Raw genomic sequence first — 14,400 nt, forward strand, 5'->3', positions numbered from 1 at the left:
GAAAACTCTGGATAGCAAACCAGAGGCCTTGGGTTCAGACTCCTGATGGTATAGCCACTCCTCCTCCTCCCAAACATTTACCAGTGAACTTAGTTGGTAGAGTCTATCAATCCCTTTATAATGATCAACAAGTATGGGTATTAATGTTGCATTAAGCATTTCCTTTCTGTTGTCCTAGGTGTGCTTCTGTGTTGTGGCAACAGGCTGGTCAGTGGCAGCAACACAAAGAGAATTCGACTGTGGTCAGTGGCAGCGGTGCAGGAGCTGAGGCTGAAAGGTTCTGATGCCAGGTGAGGTGGCTTGTGTATGCAGTGTCTAACTCATGTTTGCACAAACCTGAAGAGAGGTTTGTGCTGAGATACATAGCTATTCAGTCCACTCTCTGGACATACCTTCTCCTTCCTCTTGTACTCCCTGAACACAGTAGGTGGTATCTTTTCATTGGCAGAGATAGGCTTTTGACTAGCCTATGCAATTGTTTCCCTTGTCCTTTAATTCTTAGCTCCTCCTCTAAATTCCTGTGACTCTTGGTTCATTGGGTCTGGATTCTCTTGGAATTCAAGGTGGACATTTCTGGCTGTTCCTTTCTTATCCTTGTCCGAAGGTGTTGGGGTTTAGAACACCTACAATTCTCTTTGTGTATGTCTGTGACAAGCCCAAGTATCACATTTTTTGAACCAGACACAATTTGCATTTTCTTCATTGGCGTATTTTAGCATGTCCAGATAGGTATAATCCTGGGCAGGCTTAAAGAATGTTCCGTCTCCTTACTGATCATGTCACTAGTGGTAGACATTCTTGGTACTAAAAATATTTGGGTTTACCTCACCTGATCTCTGTCTTGGTGATTTGTAAAACCTCTTTTAGCAGGAAAGAGAATTGAATTTGCTTATTTTGTCTTGGAAAATTGCATCCCTTGCTGCCCCTTTAACAACTGTGACTCACCTTTCTTCTCAGCAAAGTCTATCCCAGCACAATGTGGGTCCACCATCATCTTTACTACAGGAGTTCAGCCTGTGGAGACTACAGATCTTAGCATGCAATACGCCATCCTGATCTGAGCAGCCTTCTGGTCTCCTTGGGATGTACTTCTGTCTTTGTCTTAAGTTTTTATAAGGCACCTGCCACCATGGTATCTAAGCATCCTAAAGGCAAGCTCAGCTTGCAATATGCTATATTGTGTTCAAGTTAAGTGTGGTCTTCGAATGCATTGTGAACTGCTAAAGTATCCCTTAAGCTGAGCCAAGCTTTTGATGCCCCACTCTAACTCTGAAATTCCAAGGAGAAGGAAATCTTCCCCTAATTCCTTTCCCCAGATTTCCTGTCAGGTCTTGTAATTCCTGCAGAATGACTCCAGCTCACTACAGGAAGCCTGCTATTCAGTCAGTCTTTTGCCATGTAGTCATTTGTCCCAGCCTTACATAAAGCTGCTTATTTTACTCTTCCACTTACATGTTACGTTGAACAAGGCAATACTGAGCTAATGTGTCTGCTCTACAATTCAGAACCCTTGCATGTGCTTTTGGCTTGTTGGAAAGCCAAGTCAGCCTTAGTTGTCTTGTTAAACTAAACTATTTAGACAGCTAAGCCTTTTACAGCACAAGTATTTGATAAGTATCTTTGTACATGTCAACTCTTCTCTTTTTCTAACTTTTTTTTTTTTTTTTTACCTGTGGAATATATTGGATCAAATTAAGGAGGCATAGTGGATGATCAAAATAATCCTTTTAGAGCTTCTTTCCTAATTTCCCCCAGAAAGATGGTTACACTGTATGGTTAAGGTAGTCACTAGCTGCAGTTTTAATGAGCCCATCACTGTAGTATCTATGTAGTTAAAGATAACCATATTGTTCTTACGACACTCCCAGACAGTTTTCCCATGAAGGTGGGATAATGGTTGTCTTCTACCAGCTTGAGGATGTAGCTAGTTATTTTGTATATTCCACTCTGGACTCCACTTTCCCCCAGGTCTAGCTCAGTCCTTTTGGAACACGAGATGACCCTGGATGGGACAATAGTTGGTGCAACCTTTGATGACTCTCTGGATATGGGAATTGTGGGCACCACTGCAGGAACACTGTGGTACATAAACTGGGCAGAGAGCACCAGCATTCGACTAATCAGCGGACATAAGAACAAGGTGAGAGGGATTGGAAGGGATGTTCCTGTGCTGTAAGGAAGCACGTGTTCCAAGTGCCACCTGAGCCTCAGGTGCAACGCACTTTGAGGATGCTTACATTGCAGAATGGCTGGTTGGCCCTACTGGGAGAAATTGCACTGCTGGAGCCTTGACTAATACTGATAGGGCACTGGGTGAAAGAGCTGTCACTGCAATCTAGGCAGTGTTGCCTAATGAATAGAGCACTGCACTGTGACTTGAGAGACTATTCCAGACTCTCCCACTGGCCTGTTGAGCAAGTCACTTTCACTTCTGTGTCTCAGTTTCCCCATCTGTAAAATGTGGATGATGATACTCACCTCCTTTGTAAAGCACTGTAAGATCTATGGATGAAAAGTGCTATAGAAGAGCTAGGTAATATTATCTCCACCAAGAGAGAAAGATGGTCTTGTGGCTAAAGCAGACATCCTGTATGGCCTTGGTCAAGTCAGTTAACTGCTCTGTGTTTATCTCTTGTAATAAAAGGAGGGAATCCTGAGGCATCTCACAGAACCATTGGGGCTTAAATTATGTAGAACATTGGGACCTTGGATGAAAGGCACTCTAGAAGTGCAGTGTTACTTATTAGCTAGACTTATCAAATGGATAAAGTGGTCTTCTGTCCAGAATACTGGAAAATGTCTCTGACTGGTGTCAGTCTTGATGCTACATTGCACTACATTTGTGCCACTAGAAAGGGCTGGAAGAGAGGATAATTAGATTGGAAATGAGAAATGGAGACTTCCCTTCTGAGACCTTCATTATGGAACAACAAGTCAGAACTTTGCTATTATGGTTCTAAATTTCCATTATAGCCCTCACTAATTTTAATTACCACCATCCCCTAGTATCCTTTAAAAAATATTCCTTTCCTTTCTTTTGTGCTGTCTCCTACCAGAGGAGAACTTGATGAGGGCAGGGGAAACTATGGGTAAGGAATAGGGGCAGATGTGCAACTTGCTTTGGCATTTGTGGAGTGTCAGTCCCCTTTGTTGCTGCAGGTGAATGAAGTGACCTTCAGCCCTGATGAGTCTCACTGTGCCACGTGTGGGGAGGATGGCAGTGTGAGGGTTTGGTCTCTGGCCAGCATGGAGCTGGTGGTACAGTTTCAAGTGCTGAATCAGGTAATCATTTAGAGTGTGTCAATGTCCTATGTTGTCTTGATAGCAGCCACTACCTATTGTGGATGAGATCTCTTTGTCTTCACTGAATGAACTAGAGTTGGGAGAAATATTTGTAACTGAAGGCTTTAGGTATAAAATCTATGTAGATTAGCAGCATTCTCATGTCTTCATTGTGTGGGAGTGGAGAAGTAACCTACACGCATCTCCTTGGAACATACTGCTCTTTCTTCCCATGTCTCTAATCTTGTTCCTTTGCAGAGCTGCCAGTGTCTGGCCTGGAGCCCTATCCCCATCTCCCGTGGTGGGGCTGAGGGTCAGCATGTTGTGGCAGGGTACAGCGATGGCACCATCCGTGTGTTCAGCATTTCAAGGACAGAGATGGAACTGAAAATGCACCCACACTCGGTTGCGCTGACTGCAATTGCCTACTCTGCAGATGGTGAGATCACATGCTGCTTTTCGTAACCAATCCATTGGTGCTGCTTCAAGGAGCATAGTTTGGCCTTGCAGCTCCGTTTCTCTGTGCTTGGAGGAGACAGCCCTAACCTCCAGCCACTCCAAATAACGGTGACCCTCCCAAGGCCCCGGGCCAGATTCTAAGATGGAGAATTTAAGTCAATGAAATTATGCCAGTTCTCACCAGCTTTATATCTGGCACCATGCCATGGTACAATAGCTATGGTACAGCTCAGGGACTTGGCACATAATGAAGCTTGCTTCTGCTCAAAACTCATGCCAACTATTTTTCTGAAGCAGTGTTTTAAACTGAAGTAAATGTTCCTGTGTCCTTTCATTTCACTTCTCCTCTCTCACCCCCAGGACCAGATTGTTCCAGCTCCGGCATGCACTCGGAAAGCTTGAGTCAGGCATTCCTGTAGGCTTCCTCTTTTTGCCTTTTCTCTATCTGCAGGAGGTTGATTAGCTCTCTCCTCTCCCCTATCTGCAGGAGAAATCATCTTGTCTGGAGGCAAGGATGGGCTAATGGCTGTCAGTAGCCCTCGGACTGGAATGACCATTCGTGTGCTCATTGACCATAAAGGATCCCCCATCACTGTAATCCAGTGCACAAGGAAACAGGTGAGGCCTGAGTCCAGCTGCTGTAGCACTCTTACGCTAGAGCAAGGTGTCCATTATACTGTTACTCCACAGCCATAGAAAGCTGCAGATACTGGGACAGATGAATTACTGAGCTGCTTCGTTTACTGTCCCTCTACACGATTTCCTTCTCTAGCCTATGCCACCTCCACCGAATCCTGTTTGGTTTGTTTAGGAGTATCTTCAACAGAGTAAAGTCAAGTATGATAGGGTGCAGTAGTGGTATGATGCACGCAGAGTGGGTGGGTCCTCAGCTTCCCACCACCCAGGGGAGCTAAATGTCTAATCAGCTGCTGCTGCTCTCTTGCTATCAAAAGTAGCACTTGAAGCTCCAAAGAACTTGGAGTTCTGCTCCAAGACCAGGAAGTATCCATCACTAACTGTGCCGATGGAGTGGGAGAGGGAATTTGGGACTTTTATATAAAGGAGACCATGACAGCGCTGGCTAGAGCCAGCACAGTGAAGTTAGATGCTACAGTCTCTTGCCACATACTCTCTGCCAGTGAACAATCTGAAGCAACCCTGTTCCTTCAACCCTGAGCTTAGTGAAAATTATGCCACAAACTGCTGTGTCATTTTGATGTGTACAGACATCTACCGAGTGCCAGTCTGAGGCACCAAGCCTGCTTCACTTGTGATAAAATAGACTTAAGCACTATATTCTCCAGATGGGAAAAGCTTGCGCATTAATCATCTGTCATTAATCTCCCACTCTCTAAGATTTTAGTGCAGATAAGCTTTTGCCCTGTGACAGTCTGTTAGGCCAAGGCTACACTACCCACCGAATTGGTGGGTAGTGTTCGATCTATCAGGGATCGATGTATCGCGTCTAGTGTAGATGCGATAAATCGATCCCTGATCACTCTGCTGTCGACTCCAGAACTCCACCAGGGCGAGAGGCGGAAGCGGAGTCGACAGGAGAGTGGCGGCCGTCAATCCCGCGCCGTGAGGACGTGAAGTAAGTGATTCTAAGTTGATCTAAGATACGTCGACTTCAGCTACGCTATTCTCGTAGCTGAAGTTGCGTATCTTAGATCGATTTCCCCCCTCCCCCCTCCGTGTAGACCAGGCCTTAGTGTTCAGTTTTATTTGAAAGCTCTGCTGTGTTATTGCTTTATGTCTGTACAATCATAACTGTGCTTTTATATTCTGTAGTACCATGACTTTGGCGTTGAAGGTGGTGAACTCTGGTTGGCTGCAAGTTCAGATCGACGTGTCAGTGTCTGGGTCTCTGCCTGGCTGAAGGATAAATGTGAGCTCATCGATTGGCTAAGCTTCCCAGCTCCTGCAAGCCCGGAGGTAAGATTAAACCTTACTGACTATATAATATGTACATTCAGCATTACAGCCAAAGCCAGGAGTAGAGCAGATCCCTCCAACACACATGCACTATTACCTATTTCTGCTTGCGAAAGGTTTACCTAGGAACCGTTAACAATCAAGGTGTCTGTATATAAACAGAACAGTGTGGGGTTTTGAATCTTCCTTTAAGATTTAGATTTTCAATGTGAATGCAGCACTGCATAATTCCTGAGAGGGTATTTGCTCTGTAAGCATTTCAAGTCAAAACATTATATTTGCAAATAGTTGGTACCTCTGTGTTATACAAAACACAGGGACAGGATTTTTCTGAGTATATGAACCAGGAGTCAGCAAGGTCGGTATACAAAGAGAGAACTAACTTGGCTGCTCAGAAATAGCATTAGTGTTCTGATCTAGTAGCTTCATGGTTACATAGGTTACTACAGCCCAAGTATATCCATTCCAATTCTGTCTTACGCACAGAACATCCTAAGTGTATGGCACTTCACAGAACACTTAGGCAGGATCCATGACCAGAACTTCTGCCCCAAATTATATACAAGACCTAGAAAAACAGTTGAGACATGAGACAGTGAGGAGATTGATGTAAGAAGGCTTTAGGAAAGAAGTAGGTTTGGGGAAAGAGGAGGATCCTTACTGCACAGGAAGTGGAGTGGTATGTGGAAGAATGTAAGTGGTAGGTAACTCTTCTAATGTGAAGCAGCGGCTCATCAGATTATCAAGTTTAAGCTTCATCAGTCTTAGATACTGCATTGGCAGATTCAGCAGTAAGTCTGGTGATGCCACTTCAAGTTTTTTCTATTTGTCCTCAAATGTTAAAGAGGTGGTCGCACTTACTGTGCAGGCAATGGGCTGTCCAGCTGAGTTCTCACCACAATGAATTGGAATGAGTTTTATTGTTTCAACTGGATTGTCATCCAGTACCAGGGATTTGAACTTTTTGAAACTATTTTCACTCCCTGAGAAATTAACCACCCCATCAATATCCATGACTTACTCTAGTATTTGCTCCTAGCAGTGTAAATGATGCTGGGTGGTATTTAGTCTGTTAAATCCTGCTTATGACTTATGATCCTACTACAATATACAGCGGAGACTCATGTTACGTGCCCAGGTCGATATACATTTGTTCTTCATTCGTTAGCAGTGAGCACATCTGTGTTGGAGTGAGGAAAAGAACAGGGGAAAGTTCCTCCACAATATTAACTGCATAGTGTAGTGGGTCACAAGCTTCTGCTACTGACAGATCCAAAGAGGAAATGCTGACACACCTAACCACTCTCCTTTCTTTTTCCCAGCATGCCTGGCCTTGCTGAAATAAGTGGGGAGAAGTTAGCGCTAATTCTGCTCCTTTTTTGTTTCCCTTCCTAGGCCCCTAGCAGTCTCCCTCCTAGCCTGGCGGCTTTCTGTCCGTGGGACAATGGTGCTTTGGTGTACGTAGGCTTTGGGATGCAGAAGGAGATCCTCTTTTATAGCTTGCGCCAGAAACAGGTACATTGTGTCTTCCCTCTCCAACCTGCCATCCTCTATGGGGCAAGTTCACGAGAGGAGTTACAAATTGCTACAAACTCCTCTGTGCTGATATTGGAAAACTGTGTAGTTCACCCTGGTCACTGAGTCCAGCTTTAGCTCTTGGCAAGTGACGCACAACAAAAATAATATAGAGGATAATGTGGTGCTCCTCTGCCATGGCTTTGGAAACCTAAAGGCCAAACAGATGTAGCATGGGAATGCTGCATTGAAAGATAGCCATGAGACTTGAGTGTCAGTATTCTCTGTAAAAAAGAAAAGGAGTACTTGTGGCACCTTAGAGACTAACAAATTTATTTGAGCATAACCTTTCGTGAGCTACAGCTCACTTCATCCAATGAAGCTCATGAAAGCTTATGCTCAAATAAATTTGTTAATCTCTAAGGTGCCACAAGTACTCCTTTTCTTTTTGCGAATACAGACTAACACGGCTGCTACTCTGAAACCTAGTATTCTCTGTGGCACCCCAATATACAGAGCAGCACCCAGTGTAACTGATGTGGGCCAGCAGTCAAGCAGTTGAAATAGAATGAAACACAGTGCATGTGTGTGGTGGGGTTGGGGATGGTAGATTCTGCCTAACAGACAGCTAATGGTACAGCTTTTCACTCCCACAAACCTCTTTAAGTCTGACCTGGGTCACCAATGAATACCTGGGTGTGCTGAAGCTCAAGGTAGAGCTGCATGCATGAAGCTTGCAAATCACCTAACTGCTGCCACTGCTCTGTTTTTTGCTTTCATGAATATTAATATTCTCAGAGGTAACATCTTTTATTGGACCAGTTTCTGTTGGTGAAAGAGACAAGCTTGAAACTCTTAAGACTGCTCTGGAAATGAAGAGCGTGGCAACTTCCTGAGCTCAGAGGGGCTGAAGGATAAATGTGCAGCTGTCAGTGCTGGTGACCGTCTGTCAGCTGGCCTCCAGCAGAGTATCAGTTAACGGCTCTATTCTGCTGCACATTCATTTTGAGGCGCTGGTGTCAGTGTTTCCCTTGCTTTCATGCAGGTAGTTGAGAAGATCCCCTTGTCACACTTTGCCACGTCGTTGAGCCTGTCTCCAGCAGCACACTTCCTGGCTGTAGGCTTCAATGGTAAGTGTCCAGAGGACACGCTCAAGTCAAACATTGCCACATATGGATCCCCTCCTTCTTGGCATACTGTTAGCGGTGGCTGCACCAGGAACAACAGTTCACCTGTGATTCTGGGGGTGTCTTCCATTCCCCATCTCTGCATGAACAGCCAAGTCTTTTCTTTCTTTGTTAGCAACCAAAAAAACCCCTCTTCTTTATGTGGAGGTACTGCCTGTGGGATGCAGGGAGTTTCCACCAGCTCCATGAGCAGGATGTGCTTTAATCAGACAGAAAAAGGCATGAGATCCCATGGTTGAAAGCTGAAGTTAGACAAATTCAGACTAGAAATAAAGCACAATTTTGTTTTCAGTGCAGGTAATTAACCACTGGAACAACTTACCGAGGGATATGGTGAATTCTCCATCTCTCTAAATCAAGATTGGGTGTCTTTGTGAAACAGATGCTCTAGCTCTGGTTCTCAAACTTCATTGCACTGCAATCCCCTTCTGACAACAAAAATTACTACATGACCCCAGAAGGCGGGACCCAAGCCTGACCCCCATTGCCCCAGGTGGGGGGCCAAAGCCCAAGCACGAGCCCTACCGCCCAAAGCCAAAGGGCTGCATCCCCAGCCAGGGGGCCTGTAACCTAAGCCCCAATGCCCAGGGCTGAAGCTCTCAGGCTTCGACTTTGGCACCGGGTGGTGGGACTTGTGTTTCAGCCCTGGGCTCCAGCAAGTCTAAGCCAAGCCTGGCAACCCCATTAAAATGAGACCGTCACCCACTTTGGGGTCCTGACCCACAGTTTGAGAACCGCTGCTCTAGCTCAAACAGAAGTTATAAGCTAGATGCAGGAATCACTGGCTGAGGTTTTCTTCCCCATATTATGCAGGAAGTTGGGCTAGATGAGCATATTGGTTCCTTCTGGCTTTAAAATTTATGCAGCTATGTCCTCTTCCTTTTTGAGAACACTTCATTAAATTGTCTCCTTGTCTATAAGTTTGCCAGGAAAGCTCTAAATGACGCAGTATCTCTACGTGCATGTTCTGCAGCTTATGTTCTGTGGCCTGACAGTCTGACACACAGCATGGCACTGCCATTGTCACACCCCCTCATACTGATTACCAGCCACTAATTGCCTGTTTGCTTCTGTTAGCAACCCTTCCACATCTGTCAGCTAATCAAGGAGCAGTTTCAGTGTGTGGGGGAAGGTTTCCTACAAACTCAGGGCAAGATGGTAATTATCAGTAAACAGCTAAACAGAATAAAACGGATGAAGGTGGGAGCTTTTGCTTTATCAGGGGGCCTCAAGCACAAAAAACTGCCTTCAACTCTTAATCCTGCTGGCTCCCCCATCCCACCAGCACTGAAGTTTCTAGTGCAGAGCTAGGGAACGAGAGGCACCCGTGTGTCTTTATGTACGTCCATGGGCGCAAGGAAAGTGACTCATCTCTGCAGTTCTTGAACCCTGAGTCATAGATACTAAGGTCAGAAGGGACCATTATGATCATCTAGTCCGACCTGCACAATGCAGTCTACAGAATCTCACCCACCCACTCCTGCGAAAAAACCTCTCATCTATGTCTGTGCTATTGAAGTCCTCAAATCGTGGTTTAAAGACTTCAAGGAGCAGAGAATCCTCCAGCAATTGACCCCTGCCCCATGCTACAGAGGAAGGCGAAAAACCTCCAGGGCCTCTTCCAATCTGCCCTGGAGGAAAATTCCTTCCCGACCCCAAATATGGCGATCAGCTAAACCCTGAGCATATGGGCAAGATCCACCAGCCAGATACCTAGGGGTATCACAAGGGGGGAATTTGTTCATGGAATTGTGAAAGAATCTCTTTCCCTTTCCCATCAAGGTGATCGATTCTAATCCTGGCCAGATCAGCAGAGACCTAAAGTCGTTATCATCTGATGTATGTTTGACCCCAGTGAAAGGAACTGGGTGGCTTGTGGGAGAGAAAAGCTGTGTCATGTCAGTTCCTCTCAGACAGGAGCAAGCAGCACAAAAACTGCAGTTGAGGTTGGCTCTACTTGCCAGCGAGGATGCCAGTCTCTGGTGAATAAACATGGAGACTGAATTATCCTTAGAGGTGGCCCCTCTCAGTCCTAGACTAGACATGTGACCAGAAGCAGGGGATCGTTGTAAGAGAGGTTGTCCCTGTTCTGTGGATAGAGATATTTGATCTCCATTGCTGTCATGCCCTTCACAAAATGGAATGTACTTTACTTCTAAAACTGGAGAGGGCTGCAAGGAGACTCTGATGTACCAAGTAGCATCCCAGAAGTGCTGGCTTTTCTATGTGGCAAAGGGAGTGGGTCGGTTTCTGAGTCTGGTATGTGGCTGTGTTTGCTCCACAGAGCGTGTACTGAGGCTGATTGACTGCACAACAAGAACAGAACAAGACTTTGTGGGGCACGATGACTCCATTCACCTCTGCAGATTCACCCCTTCGGGCAAACGCCTCTTCACGGCGTCCTACAATGAAATCCTGGTGTGGGAGATAACGAGCACATGAACTGAGCTAGCTTGGCTCCTACCAGAGTGGAGAGAGGTTTTCTAAACAGCTGTTTTACTCCAGCATGAATTGAGGAAGATAATGGGAGAAGAGAAATGTTTCTATCTGTCTCAGGCTCTTAGCAACTGAATAAGTCTGATCCAGACCCTTTCAATCCTCAGTCACTGCTGGGTAGTAATCCCCTTTCAGAGTCTCTACCAGCCATTGTGTTCCAGTTCACAAGGCACAGCGCCCAAACTAACCAGAAATTGGGGTTGGATGGTATTTAATCATAAATCTAATTCTGTTTTAACACACAACCTGACTTACAGGATGTGAAATGAATTTGGGTCTTAGTGGGCAGTATCCAAATCAGAAAATGCACCCCCACGGGTGGTACCTTCTTGGCAGTCTAAGCAGAGGTTGAGAATTGAATGGGGGAAAGAAGCCTGGATTCCCCTCTCCCCCACTAGAAGTGGTCCACCAGGTCAGGACTAAGGAACACTGTAGTGTCAGGGAAGGGAAGTTTTTTCTGCCACTGCCTGTGCTGTGTTCTGTGGTTAAATAGAGGACAATCTCCAGGGCTGTCAAGCCAGGGTCTTTCACTCACACTAACATCCCTTGCAAAAGAAAACACCCCACACACTCGCGAAAGACATGGCTGTACCTTGACCTCTTTCTGTTTTCATGCTCCTTTAGGATTTTCATTCCTAGGCTCTCCGTGGGGAAGAGTCTGGCCTGCCCCACCTGATGCAGACATGTGGCATTTTTATTTGTAAATTATCAGGACCCAATGGCTCTTGGTGTCATTTTGTATGTAACATAGCATCAATTTTTATTGGGAAGAGTTTTGTATTGGTTTTTATAAGCTGTATAGTTCTTAAATAAAGGTGTTGGGTTGATTTTTCTGTCGGGTTGGTTCACCCTAGATTCTTTAATTGTCCGTAGCATTTCTAGTGGGATCTGCATGTGACAATGTAGAGCTTATTTCAAAAAGGGTGCCCGTTCAATCTGTCTGCAGATACGCCTTTCACACCACAGCAAGAAACTGAAATAGGAAGGACCCTTTCCCAGATTCAAATCTAATGAAGTAGAGCCTCTGTCATTCTCTCTCTCGCTGCTCCTTTGCAGCTGCAGTCTTGGATATTAAGTCTAAATTCTGTTGCTCTGTGTATTGACAGGAGGCATAAGTGTGTTACTTACCTGAAGAAATTAGCTGAATGAGCTATAATTCTGCATTACAATGCTGCTCTGTTTCACTGGAGTTAATAGAGAGTAACTTTATTGTCTCTGGATTTATACTGGTGTAACTGAGATCAGAATCTGGCCTAAAGGCTCCTGCTTTGGTGCAAGGCATGTTTAGCAGGCTGAGCTGTTTTTAAATCATACAAGTAGTGACTGAGGAGTGTTGAGAACACTAGACAGTAATACTCTGCTTTGGGAGTGTTCCTCTTTAGTGGTCCACTGTGCTCTTCTCTGCACTTACTCACTTGGGCCAGGTTCTGCAATGCAGCTCCAGAATTGGACCTCCTGGATCATTATTGGATCAGTGATACTGGTCTTGTAGTGTCTGAGAAGATCATCTTGCTCCTACAAACCATACATGCAGGACAAAAAATAGTACCAGCTTCAAACTTCTGCAGTATAATTCTGGAAACGGGGAGTTTTAGAGAGACAGCGGGAGCACCGGCTAGGAGGTAGAAAGTGGCATGATGAGCACATCAAGGGACTGCTTTGGCACTTAAACACATCTAAGACAAATGGTGCCTGTCTGAAACTCCAGTTATATGATGAACCTGCTTGGTTTCAGGGAAGGAGCTACTGTCCTGCTTTGGGATATCATGGTGGAAACTAGAAGGCTGTCTTCTAACTGCACAACATGGCATGTATGTCTTGGCACCTAATCTTAATCAATCAAGCTTAATGTTTCAGGCTGCATGTTGATCAACAGCTGTGATCAAGAGCACCCCTGCCACCTACCAGATATAAGTAGTACACAGGTAAGTGTATTTAGTGGGTGAATGTGGAGTTTGCACCCAACACTGGATGTTGTCAGAGATGGGATGTTTGAACAGAAGAACTGCTGGTTTGTTGCAGCATGGCAAATCTGAAGTACCTGAACAAGTGGCAACCATAGCTTTGCCATAACCTGGCAACAAGAAGGGATAATCTTCTGATGGATCAGGAGTATGTGTACTGGCAAAGGAAATATGGTGTTAAAATCAAGCAACTATTCTAAGGGGCCAAGCTGCCCTAACAGAAAAACCTGCATTATCTCTTTGAGAGAGTGCCACTCTGGCCTATGTGTGTAGGTGCTGCATGTTTTAACAGCAGAAATTCTAAAGTAGTTAAACAAATTGTGGGTGTGTACTCCTTTCTGCAGTTTTCCATTAGGTTGGACTGCAAACACTACAAAACAGACATGTGGGACAAGTATTCAGTGATGGGGTGGGGTGTATGGGACGGTGGAGTTCATCAGTCTGTGACTGCAAAACAAGCTCAAATTTTAGCAACTGTGCAACACTGAGAGGATTGCATTGGCAACTTCCAGGGTTCTGAGAGTTGCCCTTAATTTACATTGGTTCTATTATGCACTGAGGGGTTGACTGCAGCATCAGGATGTTTTAGCTTGCAATATGCCATCCCAATCTGCATGCAGGAACCTGAGATTCCTATTATCTGCACCATGAATTTTGGTTCAGAACAGACCATTGTCTACTGAGAGCTGTATCTAGGGGCTATGACAGAAGCATGCTGGCCCTCTCGTCATTGTGGACCAGGTTGTGTATGAAAGAGGTGGTTGTGTTGCCCAGGATTCAAACTCAGGCTCAAGCTTAACCCTCCTTCCATCTCCATACCAATCTTGCTAACCCAGGGCTCAGACCCAAGGTCCTAGAACCCCAGAGGGTGGAGGGTCTGAGTCAACTGTAGGGTTCAAGTTCAGGTCCTACTGTTTGGCAGTGTAAATGCAGCCCCAGTGGACTTGTGCTCTGAGAATCCACCCCTAGCATCTCACAGGCTGACTTTCTTTGTACTCTAGACAGCCAAGTTAGGTGGCAGTCAAATTTTTCAACAGTGCATCCTGAACAAGGGGATAGAGTGTCCAAATTTTGGGAGGGCGCTACGAAGTCTGGGAGCGGGTGGCTGGAATCGGGCCCAGGTTGGGAGCCAGGGTTCAACACTTCCCAAGCTGGGGTTCTGTGTAGACGCTCAAGCTAGGCTCTGCTAACTGGAGTTCTCCTACCCGGCCTTTCCTTGCAGGGCAGCCAGACCTGTTGTGCCCCAAATACACCAACCCAGGCTCGGGCTAGTTGTAATTAACCAGGGGGCTGTTCCCCACAGGTCCCCCGGGTGCTGACTCAGGGGTCACCCCCCCTCCCCGAGAAGCGAGGGCTGGGGCACAGGGAGCCCTGCCCCATGGTACCCTTCTCCCACCTCCCACCAACTTTACTGGAAGCCGGGGTCCGGCCCTATATAAGCACAGCCAAGCCCCGATCTCGCCCCCACCCCAGGAGGGCGGGGCAGCCTCCCCCAGCCTGTCCTCGCTGTGCGCTGGGCGGGTAAGTGCTGCCGTGCCCCGACTCGCCGCACGGCGGCGCTG

General features: G+C 46.0%; 1 protein-coding gene across 4 annotated transcripts in view; it reads left to right on the plus strand.

The window, feature by feature from the left end:
• Positions 1 to 11,705, plus strand: part of WDR90 (WD repeat domain 90) — a 105,918-nt gene extending 94,213 nt beyond the window's left edge. For all 4 annotated transcript variants that reach the window (XM_043493410.1, XM_038418928.2, XM_043493409.1 and 1 more), the window contains 9 exons: positions 179 to 290; positions 1,969 to 2,140; positions 3,160 to 3,282; positions 3,541 to 3,721; positions 4,229 to 4,359; positions 5,533 to 5,676; positions 7,072 to 7,191; positions 8,237 to 8,321; positions 10,663 to 11,705. In XM_043493410.1, coding sequence (XP_043349345.1) covers positions 179 to 290; positions 1,969 to 2,140; positions 3,160 to 3,282; positions 3,541 to 3,721; positions 4,229 to 4,359; positions 5,533 to 5,676; positions 7,072 to 7,191; positions 8,237 to 8,321; positions 10,663 to 10,820 — 1,226 coding nt within the window. In that variant the 3' untranslated portion in view covers positions 10,821 to 11,705. The remainder of the gene's footprint in view (positions 1 to 178; positions 291 to 1,968; positions 2,141 to 3,159; positions 3,283 to 3,540; positions 3,722 to 4,228; positions 4,360 to 5,532; positions 5,677 to 7,071; positions 7,192 to 8,236; positions 8,322 to 10,662) is intronic.
• The last annotated feature ends 2,695 nt before the right edge of the window (positions 11,706 to 14,400 follow it).

The sequence above is a fragment of the Dermochelys coriacea genome, chromosome 10 (assembly GCF_009764565.3).
Source record: "Dermochelys coriacea isolate rDerCor1 chromosome 10, rDerCor1.pri.v4, whole genome shotgun sequence".
NCBI lineage: Eukaryota > Metazoa > Chordata > Testudines > Dermochelyidae > Dermochelys > Dermochelys coriacea.